The 17,649-nt window shown below is 39.2% G+C and overlaps 1 protein-coding gene across 1 annotated transcript in view; it reads left to right on the forward strand.

Moving 5' to 3' along the window:
• LOC138146343 (phosphopantothenate--cysteine ligase-like) overlaps window positions 1-17,649 on the forward strand; it is a 208,870-nt gene that overhangs the window by 142,411 nt on the left and 48,810 nt on the right. Inside the window, exons 17-19 of the mRNA XM_069068159.1 lie at window positions 7,931-8,110; window positions 14,070-14,279; window positions 16,995-17,146. Of these exons, the coding sequence (XP_068924260.1) occupies window positions 7,931-8,110; window positions 14,070-14,279; window positions 16,995-17,146 (542 nt within the window). The remainder of the gene's footprint in view (window positions 1-7,930; window positions 8,111-14,069; window positions 14,280-16,994; window positions 17,147-17,649) is intronic.

Genomic DNA, 17,649 nt, shown 5'->3' on the forward strand with positions numbered 1-17,649 from the left:
AATAATTTTTAAATTATCTTTCCTGGATCTATTTTCCATGTCAGTGGTTTTTCCAATGAGATATTTCACATTGCCTTCTATTTTTTCATTTGTTTGGATATGTTTTATAGTATCTTGATTTTTCATAAAGTCACTAGCTTCTATTTCCAATAGTTCTAGTTCCAATCTAATTCTGAAGGAATGATTCTCTTCAGTGAGCTTTTGAGATTCTTTTTCCATCTGGCAAATTCAGCTTTTTAAGGTATTCTTCTCCTCATTGGCTTTTTGAGCCTCTTTTCCCACTTGAGTTAGTCTATTTTTTTAAGGTGTTATTTTTTTCAGTCAGGTTGTTGACTCTCTTTTCATGATTTTCTTGCATCATTCTCATTTTTCTTCCCAATTTTTCCTCCACTTCTCTTATTTGGTTTTCAAAATCCTTTTTAAGCTCCTCCATGGCCTGGAACCAGTTCATATTTTTCTTGGAAGCTTTTGGTGCAGGAGTTCTGTCTTCGTTGTCTTCCTGCCATTCCATGCTTTGATCCCTTTTGTGCCCAAAAAAGGAATCTAAAGTTAGATTTCTGTGCTTGCTTTGCTTCCTTTGCTTGCTCATGTTGCTGCTCAATTACTTGACTTTTGAGCTTTTTGCCACAGTAGAACTCTGCCTCCAGAGAGAAGAGCTTTGTCCCAAATCACTGAGGTTTTTGCAGCTGCCAGAACTATTAGTTGGGTGCCCTCTCTGAAGCCTCCACAGGCTCTGGCACCTGGTCACACACCCTAGGACCTCCACCCAAGACAACAATCCAGATCCAAGCAGGTTAAAGGAAAAGTGATTACCCCTCAGAATGGTCTCTTGGTCCCCCTACAATCTGCAGGCCAGGAGCTTTGAAGAAGCCATGTGGCTGTGGCTGCATGGGTGCTGCGCCTCAGCTGCTTCTCCCTCCAGGGGGGCAGAGGCTGAACCACACCCTCACCCCCCTACCCCCGTTCCCAAAGTTCACACTGACCTTTTACTTTGCCTTTTGCATTTATGGGTTGATAATTTTGGAAACCACCACAGCTGCTGGTGATCCACTCTCCTGAAGTCCCTCCAGCCACAGCTGGTCAGGGCCACCCTGAGGCTAAAACTGCAGCCTCACATGGGGCTGGGTTCTGCTCCCAGCAGGCTGCAATGGTCCCTTCCTGCCAGCCTGCCAGCCTGCCTTCAGCAGGAGATTTGTTTCTCTGTCACTTTGTGGGTTCTGTAGCTCTAAAGTTTGTTTAGAGTCATATTTTATAGGTATTTGAGGTGGTTATGGGGGGAGCTCAGGGAGTTTTCCTGCTTCTATGCCACCATCTTGGCTCTATTCCTATTTTAACTTAAAAAATATATATATTAGCCATTCCAGTACTTGTAAAGTGGTCTCTGTTTTCCTTCCTTCCTTCTTTCCTTCCTTCCTTCCTTCCTTCCTTCCTTCCTTCCTTCCTTCCTTCCTTCCTTCCTTCCTTCCTTCCTTCCTTCCTTCCTTCCTTTCTTTCTTTCTTTCGGTGAGGTAGTTGGGGTTAAGTGACTTGTGCAGGGTCACACAGCTTATAAGTGTCAAATGTCTGAAACTGGATTTGAACTCTGGTCCTCCTGACTCCAGGGCCGGTACTCTATCTACTGCGCCACCTAGATGCCCTTATATTTCTTTCAATATTAAAAGTTTGATCATCTTTTCATGGGGCTATTCACATTTTATGTTTCCCCTTTTGTAAATTATTTGTTTATATCTTTTGGCCATTGCTCCATTGGGTAGAATGTACTAATAATCTTTTAGCTATGAATTAATTCCTAATAAGTTCATTCTTAAAAAATTTGTTTCTTTTTGCAAGGTTATGAAGTTTTGCTGGAGAATTATTAGGGGCTTATGAATTTAAGATTTATTTTAGAACCCTTTCAACATAATACAATGCCATCCTTAATCTCTCTTCCTACTTTCTAGTTTTAATTAAACTTTGCCTGATATATCAGTGCTGTTCCAGCCTTTCATTTTGAATTTATTCAGCTATTCCTGTATTAAATATGCTCCCAATAAACAATTTACTGCTTGATTCTGCCTTTAAACCCATTTTGTGCCTCTCTCTTATTTTATTGGGGAGTTTAGTCTATTTGTGCTCTGCATAACAATTGTTAAGGTTTGTTTTTTCCTTTAGTTATTCTATCAGAATGGAATACAAGTGTTCCTAATAATTCTGTCATTAATCAAAATGTAATCATTCTAAACAACTACATAAGTTGCTTTAACTAAATCAAAGAAAAGGTGCTTTTCCTTGTGATTACTCAGCAACCTCTCGCTTTCCACCTTGAGTTTTTTATCCTATGTTTCTTTGGAAAACCTTTCAGTAGTCATTTAGCCAGTCCAGTTTTCTGAGGACTCTCATATTTTGTAAAGGGCTGTCTTATTTTAGTTGTTTAAAATGTTTATGTCTATGATAGAGAGGCTTATTGATGCTTAAAGACTTCTTGAAGTGGATGAAAGTCTGCTATTCAAATATCCATTTTTAGTCCTTAAAAAACATGCTAAATTTTGCCATGTAATTCTAGTTTCATAGCTCAAGTTTCTTAATTTTAGATATGTCTTTTATATTATTATATTAATATATAATTATATTATAAATTATAACATATATTATAATACATAAGTAACCTTTTATAATAAAATATATTGTGGTATAATAATATAATAAATAATATATATTGTCTCCTCCCTCATTCTCCTTGAAAAATCTGCTGTGATTCTAGTTATTCTTCCTTGATAAGAGAATAGAATGCCAGGATAGAACAGATAGAGTGGATAGAATGCCAAGCCTGGAGTCAGGAAAACTCATTTTCCTTCATTTAAATCTGGCCTCAGACACTTACCAGCTGTGTGAGAAAATCACTTCACCTTGTTTGCCTCATCTATTAAATGAGCTGGAGGAGGAAATGGCAAACCATTTCAGTATCTTTGCAAAGACCACCCCAAATTGGGGTCACAAAGAGTCATGAAAATGACTGAACAACAACAAAATGATTTTTAAAGTATTTCTGGTAGCTCATAATATTTTTTCCCTTAACATTATAGCTTTGGCATTTAACTATGATATATCTAAATATGTCATATCTTGACTTCTCCCTTGCAGGTAGCCTTTGGATTCTTTACATTTATATTTTACTGTTTTTAACCAATTTTGTAAATATTTCTTTGACAACTTCCTGAAATATTGTATCTAAATTCTTTTAGGCAACTAGAAAGAGCAAATAAAGATCCATAACAAAGAAAGGCAATTTTGATTCATAATATCACTGAGAGCTAGAGGGATAAGCCCCATAAGAATATTTTCTAGATGAATATACCTTATTCAAAAGAAACAGGATAAGCAAAAAGAGAATAGGGTAATAGTGTATATTAGGAAGGCAGAGTCATGTCAAGAAATTCAAGAATCAGAGCAAGAAAGCAGAATGGAGGACATTTGGGTAAAGATCAGTAAGGAAAAAGCAGAAATGATCTTGGCATCAGTGTATACTATATAGTACTTGGGAAGAAAGAGGAAATAGGTGATACAGAGGAGAGTTATAGAAGTGATGAAAGACTTCAGTTATCTAGACACATCTGTTGGAATTCTCCCTCTGCCAAGAGCAGAGCAGCTGATAACTTCTTGATTTGCCTTAATGGTAATTTTATCCTTCTACAAGCTATTTATGCTTGGCATAACAACTGCTAGGTTTGTTTTTTTCCTTTGGGCATTCTATCAGAATGTAATACAAGTTTTCCTAATAATTCTGTCATTAACCAAAACTCGATTTAAACCAATATATTCTGTGCTGGGTCCAATTTTCATCAATAGGTATAAATTAGTTGTTGGAGGGGAAGTGACCATTTCATCCTATAATTTTTATTAGAAGAGAGGAAACCTGGACATTGGAATTATAGGTAAGCATATTTTAACAGGTTCAGAAGAAATATAGGTAGGATCTAGTGAATTAAGATTCTATAGGGAAAATCAGCGTAAGACAGGTAGGAATGAAATTTTTTTTGTTTTTTTTTGTATTTTGGAGGGGCAATTGGGGTTGTGACTTGCCCAGAGTCACACAGCTAGTCAAGTATTAAGCGTTAAGTGTCTGAGGCTGGATTTGAACTCAGGTCCTCCTGACTCCAGGGCCGGTGCTCTATTCATTGTACCACCTACCCACCCCAAGAATGAAATTCTGAAGGTACAAAGAGAAACAGTTCTATTGTGGTGGAAATACAGAAGTTGTCTTAAGACCCTGGCATAGGAAAGCCTCCAACAACCAAGTTAGATTTTTAAATGATATATGTAGAAAGTGGAAACAAGGGCAGGTAGCAGAGGATGAGTAGAAGTGTGGCATATTCCTGTGAAAATCTCAGGAGTACCAACACTTGATGTAAGCTGAGGATGATGAAAAAAATGTGGTTTTAAAATGTATTGAGGGAAAGAGGAGGATCATTGCCTCTGAGAAATACTATGTGACTGTGGGCAAGTCACTAGACATCACTGCATCTCATTTTCTTTATCTGTAAAATACTGGGCCTAGATTTCTGATATGGCTTCTGAGATACCTTCTAGCTCTAGACCTGTAATTCTGTGATTTGTGGTGGATGCAATAATGATATCTGACCAAAGAAAAACCAGACAGAGCTGCTCTATTCTTCTTAAACTTCTCTTTTCTCTGCTAAGGAGAATGACCTTTTTTGCTACATTAAGATCTTACAGGACAATAGTCCCTCTATACTCTGCACTAGTCAGATCATATCTACAGTATTGTGTTCAGTTCTGAGTTTAGAAAGGACATTGATAAACTGGAGAGTGTCCAAAGAAGGCAAACAATATGATGAAAAACTTCAAGTCCATGCCAGCTGAGGATCTATTCAAGGAACTGGAGCTGTTTGAAGTCTGAACAAGAGAAGATTGGGCCAGGGGAGGTAGGGGGCAGTAGGGAGGGCTCCTAATAACTGTGTTTAAGTCATTAAAGATCTACCTTGTGGAGGAGGGACTAGACTGGTTCTGTTTGTCCTTTGAACATAGAACCAGGAACAGTAGGCAGAAATGGAGAAGAAGCAAACAGAGGCTTGATATTAAGAATGTCTTCAAGCAAGGAGTAAATGACTGCTTTTTGTATGTATTATAGTAGGTATTTGTTATGGCTATTGACTGCTGAGGTCTCCTCCAACTCCAAAATTCTGTGATTCTGATGATGATTGTTTTGGGTATGGTATGTGGTAGTCCTAAGATTTCTACATCATGATTTATCATTCAGATTTGTGTACTTTCTAGCAGTTTGGATTGTTCAGTGATTTCCTGAATATTTCCTTGCCTTGAGAGATGAACAAAAACTCCAAATCCCAGCAAGCTATGCAGGTTCAGGCCTTTTTCCCCCACTTCTCCTCTTGGCGTCTTCCAAATGTTACGGAAGCTTTCAATCTGTACCCTATTCCTTGACCCTAGCTTGGGGGCCAAGGAAGAGCAATGTAATAGTCAGTGCAATACTGAATTCTTTATTTCTAAGCCCAGACTACTCCTCTGATGTGGGATCCACAGATCTGTGAGGGAGTAGATTGGGGAGCTAAGATCATAGTAATTCTTCCCTTGGACCCAAAAGTACTTGAGCTCTGAACCCAAAATGTGAAAAGAAAGGAAATCTTAAGTGCAAACATTACCTTTACATCTTTTTCCACTGTCTTCCTACGAACGAAAAGATCTCCTTTTGTCTGTCCACCTACATTTTCTGTGCCATTAGTCCAGACTAGATGTTGCATTTTGGCATCTGTGCTTATAGATTAAATGATTGTGTATGTTAATAATGTTGAGCTAGTTAAGTTTTGATGAGTAATGGCTAAGGAGTCTAATCACTAGAGTGATGAGACTAAAGTGTTCCCAGTTCCCAGGAGAACTCAAGTAGTAAAGCTAAAGCAAAGGAGAAATGGGTAAAAAAAAAAAGCTGAGACTTGATTTAGTTTATTGTGACTCACAAGAGCTTGGTTTAAGGTAACATTCTATTTGAGCAGAAGTATAAATTATAATACAGAGAGATTGTCTGTGACCAAGAGAAGAGGCAAAGGAAATGGAATATTTAAGGGCAACTCTATGTGGCACCATAATGCTCAGGGTATTGGGCCTAGATCAGGAAGACTTGAGTTCAGATCCGACCTTAGACACTTCCTAACTGTGTGACCCTGGACAAGTCACTTAACCTCTACCTCAGTTTCTTCAACTGTAAAATGGAGATAATAACAGCATCTACCTCACAGTGTTGTTGTGATGATCAGATGAGACATTTGTAAAGTGCTTAGCACATTGTAGTGCTATATAAATGTTTATCCCCTTCTCTTCCCCCAATATAGATTTTTGGAGGCCTAGGGAGAAAAGGATGTGGGTTTGGAATGGATTAGAAGAGCACCAAAGGATATCTGAATGTTACTCAGAGGCACCAAGTCGGACACTATTGTAGGTGACTATATTTGCCTGCCTGAGCATTGGTCTGTATACTCTTATAAATCCTCAAGTCTGTAATTAAGTAATTATATTGTATTCAGAACAGTTGGCCTGAGAGCAAATGACTTACTGCTAAAGAGAAAAGTACAGGTCATAAGATTAGGTCTTCACTCCCAAAGCCTTATCCTTGGTGGTAGGAAGGGAAGTGACAGGGAGCTTAATTCTAAAATTCTGCCACATGGACACATAATCTTGCATTCTTTTACCTTCATTCTTTCTTAGACAGACATGCACACACACACACACATACACACAGAGTCTCTATTTTAATTTCCCTACTTGTGTCCCTTCTCCCCCCCCCATTCTAAAATGAAGGTGCTTCTGTTAAAGTCTTTTTTCATACCTCATCATGGTGTGGACATGATCCTGGGCTCTCAAAGGTTTTAGCAGTGGAGCAGATGCTCTAATAGGGTCTACTAAGCTGGAAAGGCTCTGAATATTGGTCCAGTGGCAGAACATTTCATCTGTTGTTTGAAGATCCACTTAGCTAAAGTCAGAAATGCATCATTACCAGGTTGACCAAAGAGTGATGATTTTTTTGACCCTAGGAACCATTAAAATCATCATCTGCTTAAATAAAGAGCTGTAATCTGATTCAGTGGAGGGAGTAACTCCACCAATGAAATCTTAGAAGTAAAGTAAGATGAAGATGGTGATAGATTAGGTATCTACCTGCTCCTATAATTCCCCCATTTCTCCCACTTTAGGGTAAAAATATCAGGGGCAGAATAAATAGAACAAATAGCTATAATTGTCCCTTTTCATTTTTTTATACTAATAAAAGGGATCAGAAGTATGGTTAATTTTAAATGGTACATAATTCCCTCCCAAATTCACCTTTTGCTCTGAAATGTGTTTTTGTGCTTATATTGTCATATAGGCATGTCTGATATTGTGCAAATTTACTTTAAAAAAATAAGGCATTACCATTGAAGATCTGACTTGGGCTGAGAACATTTGCTTCATCCTGCGCCCCTTCTCATCCTTCACTTGCCCTCTCAGTCTTGACTGGGGGTGGGATACCCACTTGTGGCCTCAAGGCCGCGGGTTTCCCACCCCTGGTCTTGACCATTTCCTGTTCCCTCTCAGACTTCCATAAGACGTACCTTTTCTTCGAATATACCTGGAAGGGCAAGCTTGAAAGGGTTTCTTCTCTGCAGGCAAAAAGAGTCAAGAAGTAAAAGCAAAAAAAACGAAGAAGAAGAGAGAAAAAAAGCAACCTTAAGAGAAGCAGGTGCTACCTAACCATAAACTTGAAAACAAGGTGATTTAAAAAAAAAAGTTAATAAAAGGAAATGTAAATGACCCAGATGTAGATAACTATGAGATCATTTCACTGGACTATGTTTGTCTCACAGACGGCAAGCCGGCCTATTTGTTTGTGACCTGTGCTTTTTATTCCTTATTTCCCCTGAAAACATTTCTCTTTCTTGTGCAGAGCTCGACAGAGAAAAGAATGAGATACCAACAGCAAGAAGAAGAGCTGCAGAAACTCCGACAGAACCTGCAAAGAGTGCAGACTCTGTGCAGCTCCATCGAAAGAGAGCTTCAGTCTGAGCGGACAAAGAACTTTGATTTAAAGCAGCAGAATAACCTATTTCAGGAAGAGAACATTAAGGTAGGCACCGTTCCCCTTGTTTAGCCACCAGGAGTGTTAGTCAGTACTCAGTCACTCAGCAAGCACTCATTGAGCGCCTACTGCATGCCAGACACCCTGTGCTAAGTTCTGGGGAAATAAAGAAAGACGAAAGACAGTCCCTGCTCTCAAGAAACTTGTGGTCTAATGGGAACAACTATGTGCAATAAAGGTGCATCCAGGATAAGTGGGAAATGATCAGCAAAGAGGAAGGTACTCACAGAAAAAGGGATCCGAGGGGCAGCTGGGTGATGCAGTGAATAGAGCACTGGCACTGGAGTCAGGAGGACCTGAGTTCAAATGTGGCCTCAGACACTTAACACTTACTAGCCATGTGACCTTGGGCAAGTCACTTAACCCCAATTGCCCAGCCTTCCCCCCTCCAAAAAAAAAAAAAGACAAAAAACAAAAAGAAAAAGGGATCCAAAAAGGTTTCTTGTAGAAGGGGGGGATTTTATCTGTCACTTGAGGAAAGCCAAGGAAGATGCCCAGAGTCAGGAGATTAATTGTCTTGTGTGAGGAACAGCAGAAAGTCACTGAATATCAGGGTACATGATGGGGAGTGAGGTATATGGAGCCTGGAAAAGTAGGGGAGGGCCAGGTTATGAAGGGCTTTGAACCCACTAGAGGATTTTATGTTTGATACTGAAGGCAATAGGGAGCCACTGGAGTTTATTGAATGGGGGTGGTTTGGTTGACACGGGCAGACCTGTGCCTTAGGAAGATCCGTTTGACATTTGAGTAGAGGATGGGATGAAGTAGGGAGTGAATTGAGTCAGGGAGGGCAACTATAGAAGGCTATTGTAATAATCCAGGAGCAAGGTGGTGAGGGTCAATAAAAGGGTGGTGACATTGTCAGAGGAGAGAAGAGAGTATACTGGAGATGCTGCAGGTGTGTCTTGTAGACAGATTGGGCATGAGAAATAAGAGAGAGGGAGGAGTGGAGAAAGACCCGTAGGTCATAAGCCTAGGTGACTGGGAAGATGGCAGTACTCTTGAGAGCAATAGAGAAGTCTGAAAGAGGGGAGGGGAGGAGAGATACTGAGTTAAGTTTTAGACATATTGAATTTAAGAGGTCTACAGGACTTCCACTTTGAGATGTCCAGTAGGAAGTTGGAAATGTAAGACTCAAAGTCATAAGAAAGGTTAGGAAAGGTGGATAGTACAACTGAGAATTATTACATTCTCAGTTATTACATTGTCATTACAGATGACAATTTAATCCAAGAAAGCTGATGAGATGACCAAATGAAATAATATGGAAGGAGAATAGGAGAGGGTCCAAGACAGAACCTTGAGGGATGTTATCAGTTATGACATGGTTGAACATCCAGCAAAAGAGATGGAGAAGAAGTGGTCAGGCAGGAGGGAGAAAAACCATGAAAGAGCAGTGCCACCAAAACCCAGAAGGAAGAAAGTATCAAGGACTCTTCATCAGCACCAAAGGTGACAAGTGAGACAAGACCATGAGATCTGGCACCTAAGCAGTTTCAGTGGAATGATGACATTGAAAGTCAGACTGCATAGAGTTAAGAAGAGAGTGAAAGTAAAGGAAGAAGAGATGCCTTTTATAGATGCCCTTCTCCAAAGAGAGGAGAGATATAGGGTGTTAGCTAATGGGAACTGGCCAGCCACATGAGGGGTTTTTAAGAACAGAGGAGCCATGGATGCATTTCATTAGGGAAATAGTCAGTAGACAGGGAGTGATTGAACAACAGTGAGAGCATATGGAGAAGACAAGATGGACTGGGATCAATTATATGTGGAGGGGAGTTGCCTTGGCACGGAGAAGGGCTACCTCTTTATATGACATAGGGGTAAAGAAGAAATAATGGTGGAAGGTATGATGTGAGGAGTGGTGTGAGGTGTGGAGGAAGGGCTAAGTGGGATCATGTAGTAAATGGTCTCAGTTTTGTCAGTGAAAAAGGTAAGGTTCTCAGCTGAGAGTGTAGGAGGAGGAAGGTCTGAGAAGTAATAAAAAGGTTTGGAAAATCCTCTGTATTGAGTGGGTTTGCAAGTTTATTAATGAGACATAAATGGATTTAAGGGGGCTGCTAGGTAGCACAGTGAATAGAGCACCAGCCCTGTAGTCAGGAAGACCTGAGTTCAAATCTGGCCTCAGACTCTTAACACTTACTAGCTTTGTGACCTTGGGCAAGTCACTTAACCCCAATTGCCCTGCCCTCCCCCCTCCAAAAAGCAAAAAATAAAAAAATTTAAATCTCACTCTCCAAGTGAGATTATGTAACATATTTGTAGTGGACCCAATTAACATGGTTTTGTGGTTTTCCCCAGTTTTGTTCAGTGGCTAGTGTATAAGAGTGAAGTCAGTGGATGGTGGGAATGACTGAGGTCTGAGGCTTGTCTCAGAGCAAGGGTGATGATAGGATAAATGGGCAGAGGACTCAAGAAAAAAGAGTGGTTTAGAGTCGAATTGGTTCACCAGGAGATCAAGATGGTAAAGAGAGAAGAGTATAGCTCTGTTCTTTAACAGATTGTCCCTTATGTCATCCCTACTTCTCTCACTAGTCTTTGATCACACTCTGTCTCCTGATTGCTACCCTAATGCCCACCAACATGCCCAAGTCTTCTCTATCCTCAAAAAAACCCTCACTTGATTCATTCATGCCTGCTAGTGATCACCCTATATCTCTTCTCCTTTTGGAGCTAAATTCCTTTGGAAAGCTGTCTACAATTTTACTTCCTTTACTTCCACTCTCCTCTTAACGCTATTCAATCTGGCTGACAGTCTTGTCATTCATTTGAAACTGCTCTCTCTCAAGTTACTGATTATCTCTTAAGTGCCAGATCTAATGGTCTTTTCTCAGTTGTCATTCTTCTGGACATTTCTGCAAACTTTGATGCTGATGGTCAGTCCTTCCCTCTAAGATTGCCTCCAATTTATCCTCTTTGTATCTTATTTATATACAGTTATTTACATGTTGTTTCCCCCATTAGACTATGTATGTTCTATATAGAAAAAAAACACATAGAAATTTTGTCCAGATCCTAATTTGAATGGCCCAGTGCGCTGAGGGAATCCTGGTTTTTCACTGGAAGGTGAGGAGATGACTCAGACCCTCCCCAGGAAGGGACAGCTTCACACACTCTTTCTGGAGAGGAACCTAGATTTTCTTTGTCTTTTTCTTACTGCCTTTGGATTCAGTAGTACCATTTTCATGCATCAAGACAGGCCCCCATTAAGCAGGAACCCTTGGTAAACTTTGTAAAATGCTCTGTTAAATCTGCATAACTCTATGGACAATTGTAATTTTCACTTGCATATTTGGGACTGGATAAGGTCCACGTAACATTGACTATTGTAAGACACTGTGTAGCACTGAGGGAGCAAGTAAAAAGGATAACAATTGTGCTTCCAAGACCCCAGAAAACTTTTGGATTGGAAACATGGAGAGTGTTCAGAATGCACCCTGGCTTAGCAGTCTCTTCTTTGAATTCTTTGAGTACCCCTGAAATGGGGTTCATCTGATCTGTGTGACTTGAATTCATCAAGGGCGATGAGGCAATCTCTTACTGTGTCTCTTTGTCCTGAGTATCAATAATTCTTTTTGTTCTGATATTTGGCAAAGAAAAAGGGAGCAAAATAAAAACTGAGCCCCTCTGCTCTCTCTCTGGTCCCTTGTCATCGTACACTCCAGAGTGGAGGGTTCTGTCCTTTCTTGGATCCTTGTCTTCCGCCCCAAATAGGGGAAAAAGCAACAACAAATTCTGCCTTTTTTGTTGTCCTTAGCTTCCCCCACCAACTTATTTTATAACTATTTTCACAAGATGGTGTTGGGTTCTTACTGTCATTCTATTTCTTCCATCCTCAGTAAGTAACCACCAGGTGGCACTGGTGAACTTAGCCAGCAAAGCTGTCAGTCATCCATTGAGCCTGGGTACAACTGGGCAGGCTCCTCCACTGCGGCTCCCCATCCCTTCTTTTGTGGCTGAGGCTGCTTTAGTCCGTGGCCCCCTTCAAAGGCGTGATCTCCAGGCTTCCAATACAAAAGATAGAAATGAAAGCTATTTTTCATTGCTGCTGTTCGCATGTCTAAGATGTGTGAGGACTCTGATCCTGAGTCTTGCTCTCATTTTCCCTCGAATAAACTAGTATCTCTCTTAATGCTTTGACCAGAAATCTCACTCTGGCCCTTTGAATTTATAGTAACAACCTCACAGTGTTAGAGATTTCCTCCCAGATATCCACTCAGTCATCCTCCTTCTAATCGTGCCCAGTATTAGTAAGTACACACATTTTAAGAGCTAACCATGGATTTTAACCATAGAGATTAAAGCAGAGACAAAGGAAACTTCCCAAATCTTGCAGCAGCTTAGTCGGCCACGGGGCAACAACAGCATTGTTGTGGGCCAGGGGTTTACTTCTTTCAAAGGGAATTTTGTTTGTCAGAAGACCTGGGTAAATTAACTCCTAACTCTATCTTGTGCTTTGGTATTCCTTGAGCACAGCACATATTATCAGATCTTTCCTTTACTCTGGCAAAGTAAATGGAGGTACATGTCACTAGGAGTAGATGGGGATTTTTTTTTTTTTTGCTTAAATTCAAGAAAGACATAGTTCAGTTTGGGGGTTTTTTCCCATTTTAAAAATTTCTGAATTTAACAAACATAAAATAAAACGAGTACTTCTACAAAACAGAACAAAAAGAAAGTGTTGCAAACAAAATGGTGGATTTCTATTATTTATAGCTTGCTTTTCTTTTTAAATATATAATATAATAAATTAAACATGTTCCTTTCACAATTATTCTGCATACCTGTGATTGCTTCTGACCTTTCTGTTCTATTTTGTGCATTTCAGAAAACCAGTTTTAATGCATTAAAACCTTTTTTGTTTTCTTTTTCTTGTTTGCAACCTTATCCCTAACTCCTGTGCCTCACTGTTACCCCATCACCCCAATGAGAAAAAAGAGAAACAAAACCTTTGTAACAAATAGATGTAATCTTTAAAAAAATCCCAATATGTATATTCAAGCAAAACAAATTCCTGCATTGGTTATATTAATTTGAGTCCATCATCTCTTTGTCAGAAAGTGGGTAACATGCTTCAGCACCAGTTGTCTGGAATCACAGTTAGTCAGAGTTCTTAAGTCTTTCAGAATTGTACTGGTCAGATTTCTTAGGTCTTTCAAAATTGTCTTTATGTGTTGTTGTTGTCGTATAAATGCATCAGTTCACATAAGTCTTTCCAGGTTTCTCCGAAACAATCCCTTTTTTCATTTCTTACAGCACAAAAAATATTTCTTTACATTCATATGTCAGAATTTGTTTAGCTATTCTTCATTTGATGGGCATTCCCTTAACTATACCAAAGAGAGCCACTTATAAATATTTTTGTACATATGAGACCTTTATCTCTTTCATTGAGCTCTTTGTGCTATAGCCAAAAAAGTGATAGTTGTAGTGCTATCACTGGATCAAAGGGTTGTGACTTGGGAGGCATGGTTTCCAATTGCTTTCTAGACTGATCGAACCAATTCACAGCTGCATTAGCAATGTCTTTTTGGTTGCAATACATCGAGTAATCATCGTTTGCTTTTGGGGATTCTATTTTGCCAATTTGATGGGTGTGCAGTAGAACTTCACAGTTGTGTTCATTTGCTTTTTTTGAATTGTTAGTAATTTGGAGCCTTTTTAATATGCTTGTTGACAGCTTGGATGTTTTCTTTGGAAAACTGATTGTTCATATCCTTTCACCATTACTTGGTAGGGAATGGCTCTTGTTTTTATAAATTTGAATCAGTTCCCTATGTATCTTGGATATGAGACCTTTCTCAAGGAAACTTTCTGCAAAGATTTTTTTTCTCAGTTACCTGAGAAAAGATATATTTGATGTAGAGTAGAGTCATTTGTGAGATTTTTCTTGGGACCCTGAAATCTGGTCTGTGCTAAGATTGTCATTTTTATTCCCCAACTCTAGATCAAAGCTGAATTGAAGCACGCCCAGAAGAAACTATTAGACAGCACAAATATGTGTTCTTCCATCACAGCAGACTGGGAAGGTAGTCAACAGAAAGTAAAAGAGCTTGAACAAGAAATACTTAAACAATCCGAGAATATTGAGTCACAAAATAATTTATATGAAAAACTTGCTCAAGAGAAAACCAGAGTGGCTTATGCAGAGAAAAAGGTAATTATAACCATTTACATTTGGCCCTTTCCAATAACTAGGGTCTGGAAACTATCACTGAAATCCTCTTTTTCAAGATTCTAGTAATTGTGAAGTTTGTACCACAACCTGAATCAGTACTGGGTATTTGCAGAAAAAATACTTAACATCTGACCTCTTCTTCATCTCCCCATACTCTACAGCTTTTAGATTCTGAATGGGTTTTCCTTTCTCCCTCTCTCTTCCACCCTCCCACCCCACGTGAATTTAAAAAGGTAGGATCTATTAAAGCCACAATGTGACCTTCATGGGATTGCAGGATATCATAGTTGGAAGGGTGCTCAGTTGCCATCTTGTCCAGCCCATACATGAAAAAGAAGTTCCCTCTTCAACACACTGGACAAGTGATTGTAGCCTCTCCTTGAAGACCTTGACTGTGGAAGAGTCCATCATGGCAAGGCAATCCATGTAGATAGGTGTAATTGTTGGGAAGTTTTCCCTGCCTCAAGCCTTGACTTCCTGCTTTGCAGTGTCTGTCTGCTGCTCCTAGTTCTGCCCTGGTTGGCTCAGTAAAATAAGTCTAGCGTATCTACCATCTGACAGACTTTTTTACACGTTAAAGAGTCAGACTGTCCCAAAGCTATCCCTTCATGTGTTTTGTTTTGCACTTTCACTTTGAAAAGTATTTTTTCAAGTATGTTATAGTCAGCCACCAGACAGAGAGTGAAAGGAGCTTCAAGCTCAAGTCCTAGCCCCAACCCTTAGGAGCTGTTCAACCTTGGGCAAATTGCTTAAACTCTCTTAACCTTAATTTATTCATCTGAAATTTGCACCACCTATATCCTGGGGTTGGCTGTTAGGTAAGTACTGTGTAAATGTGAGAAGTATCAAGGGCTTTAATCTCACCTCAAACATTTACTACCTAAGTGGGAATAATACTACCCACAAGGTTGTTGAGGATCAAATAAAATAACGTATGTAAGAGTCTTTGTTCTATATAAATGTCAGCTATTATTATTTAATATATAATTATAATAAAATTTAGATATAGTGCCCCCAGGTGGTTGAAGTAGGCCACAGTAAACATGGTCCAAACTAGAAACTAGCTCTTTAACTAAGACTGATTCACTCAGACTTCGTGAATTTTCTACAATTTATATTAAATTATATATACCGACATTAGAACAGCTTGATTTAGACAAACATGAAATATCAAACAGACAACATTGATAGACTCAGTCAACAAGCATCCACTGATGTGACAGGCACTGTACTAAGTACTGGGGATACAAAGAAAGGCCAAAAAAGAACTGAATCCCCACCCTCAAGAAGCTCACAGTTTAATGGGGGAGACAGGCTACAACTATGTACAAAGAAAGATGTAAACAGTGGGTGGTCTGAGTGGGAAGGCGCAGAGCCCAAGGAGGACAAGGAGAGGCCTCTCTCAGAAGGGGGAACTTTAGCTGAAACCTAAAGGAAGCCAGGGAAGCTGGAGTGGGGATGAGGAGGGAGTGCATTCCAGGCATGGTGACAGCCAGTGTCATTGCTAGGAGTCAGGAGACAGGTGCTTTGTGCAGGGACAAAGCTGCTTCAATCCTGAAGGAGGATGAGGCTCCTGAGGGCCAGATGGACAAGTCTGAAGGAATGTATAGTAGGGATAAAAATGGCACCTACCTACCTGGTAGGGCTGTTGTGAGAAGGAAATGAGCAAGTATAAATAAATTTCTTTATAAACCTCAAAATGATCTATCATGCTATCAGTATTAGCTAATATTAATATAAGTATTTAAACCCCAAGGTGCAATTAGCTATCTTTCTTACCAATAACTCATATCATTCCTAAACTTGTACACATTCATCAAATAAAGGTTTTAAAGCAAAATTAATAAAAAGTACTTCATAGACATTGTAGACAGTCTTCAAAACATCTCCAATATCTAGAGTAGGAATTACTGGTACCTGATTTAAGACAATCCCAAATATTTGATTTTTAAAAATGTTTTATTGTATTTGTGTTAATTTTGTTAAACATTTCTCTCTTTTTTTTTACTAGAATATGGACTTTTTGAAGGGTTTTAAAAAAATGTTTATTTTCAGTTTCCAATTCTCTCCCTCTCTCCACCCCCTCTTCTGACTATTGAGAAGGCAAAAAAAAAATGATATTCATTATACATATTAAGTCATGCAAAACATATTTACATGTTAGACATATTATGAAAAATAAAAAGTGAAAAAAAGAGTAAAAACCAATATGCTTCCAACTACAAAGTTTATCAGTTCCCCCTCTGAAGCTGGATGGCATTTTTCATCATAAGTCCTTTGGAATTGTCATGGGTCATTGTATTGATCAGGGTAGTGAAGTCTTTCACAGTTGATCATCATTACAATATTGATGTTACTGTGCACAGTGTTCTCCTGGTTCTTCTCACTTCACTTTGCAGCCCATGTGAGACTTCACAGGCTTCTCTGAAGCCATATTCTTTGTCACTTCTTACAATACAATCATATTCCAGTCTCATTAATATACCATGGCTTGTCCCCACATTCCTGCCAAATGCTTTCTTATCATTGCAGAGCGTAGAGAATTCTGTCTTGTTTCTGGATTTCAAGCTACGCTTGACATTAGGCCAGAGTGAACAACAATACTGTTTGTTTCAGAGTTTGTCCAGGATTTGTCTGATTTAAAAGCAGTTTGTAATCTCATGAGTGTTATTGTCTCATCAATTTCTACTCAAGGTCTTGGAACTCCAGGAGAAATTAGAAGCTGCAAATGAGTCTTGTACAAAAACTTGCATTTTAGATAAAAAGCACCTTGAAAAAGCAGTAAAAGAAGCGAAAAAACACAAGAATAAATTCAAAATGCAGTATCAGGAAGAACAACAGAAAAGGTGAGAAGAGCAACAGTTGTCAATTTCTGTAAAGAGGAGAGATGACATTCTAGGGAGCAGCTGTTTGGTTCTGTTCACATAACTTAGAAAGATTTACGGACCATCCCTAACTTTCTAACTGGGCTGATCCACACATTCATTGTAACTCAGTTGTCTGAATCTTGGAATACTTTTTTTACATAGAAACAATATTGTAAAATAGGGTTTGCTTCCTAAATGCCCCCACAGGGGCCCACTAACCCAAATGTAACTAAACTATAGCAATCACAATTATGATTTCTTTTCATTTTTATGGGTAAAAGCGTTCATCCAGGAACTTTGTATGCTAGGAACACATCTCTGTTCCTGGTACGGTCACAATCTCTAGGAGACAATTCCTCTTCCCTTAGCCTCAATCTCTTCCTCTACTGTCAGAGGTCATTGGGAATTATTTGCCCCAACTCATGTGCTAGGGTCAGGAAAAAAGACAACCAGAGTCATAAGGTGGGAGGTGAGTATTTCTG

Source organism: Petaurus breviceps, unplaced genomic scaffold (assembly GCF_028583685.1).
Source record: "Petaurus breviceps papuanus isolate PSGF00001 unplaced genomic scaffold, PetGlider_PUasm1.0 90760, whole genome shotgun sequence".
NCBI lineage: Eukaryota > Metazoa > Chordata > Mammalia > Diprotodontia > Petauridae > Petaurus > Petaurus breviceps.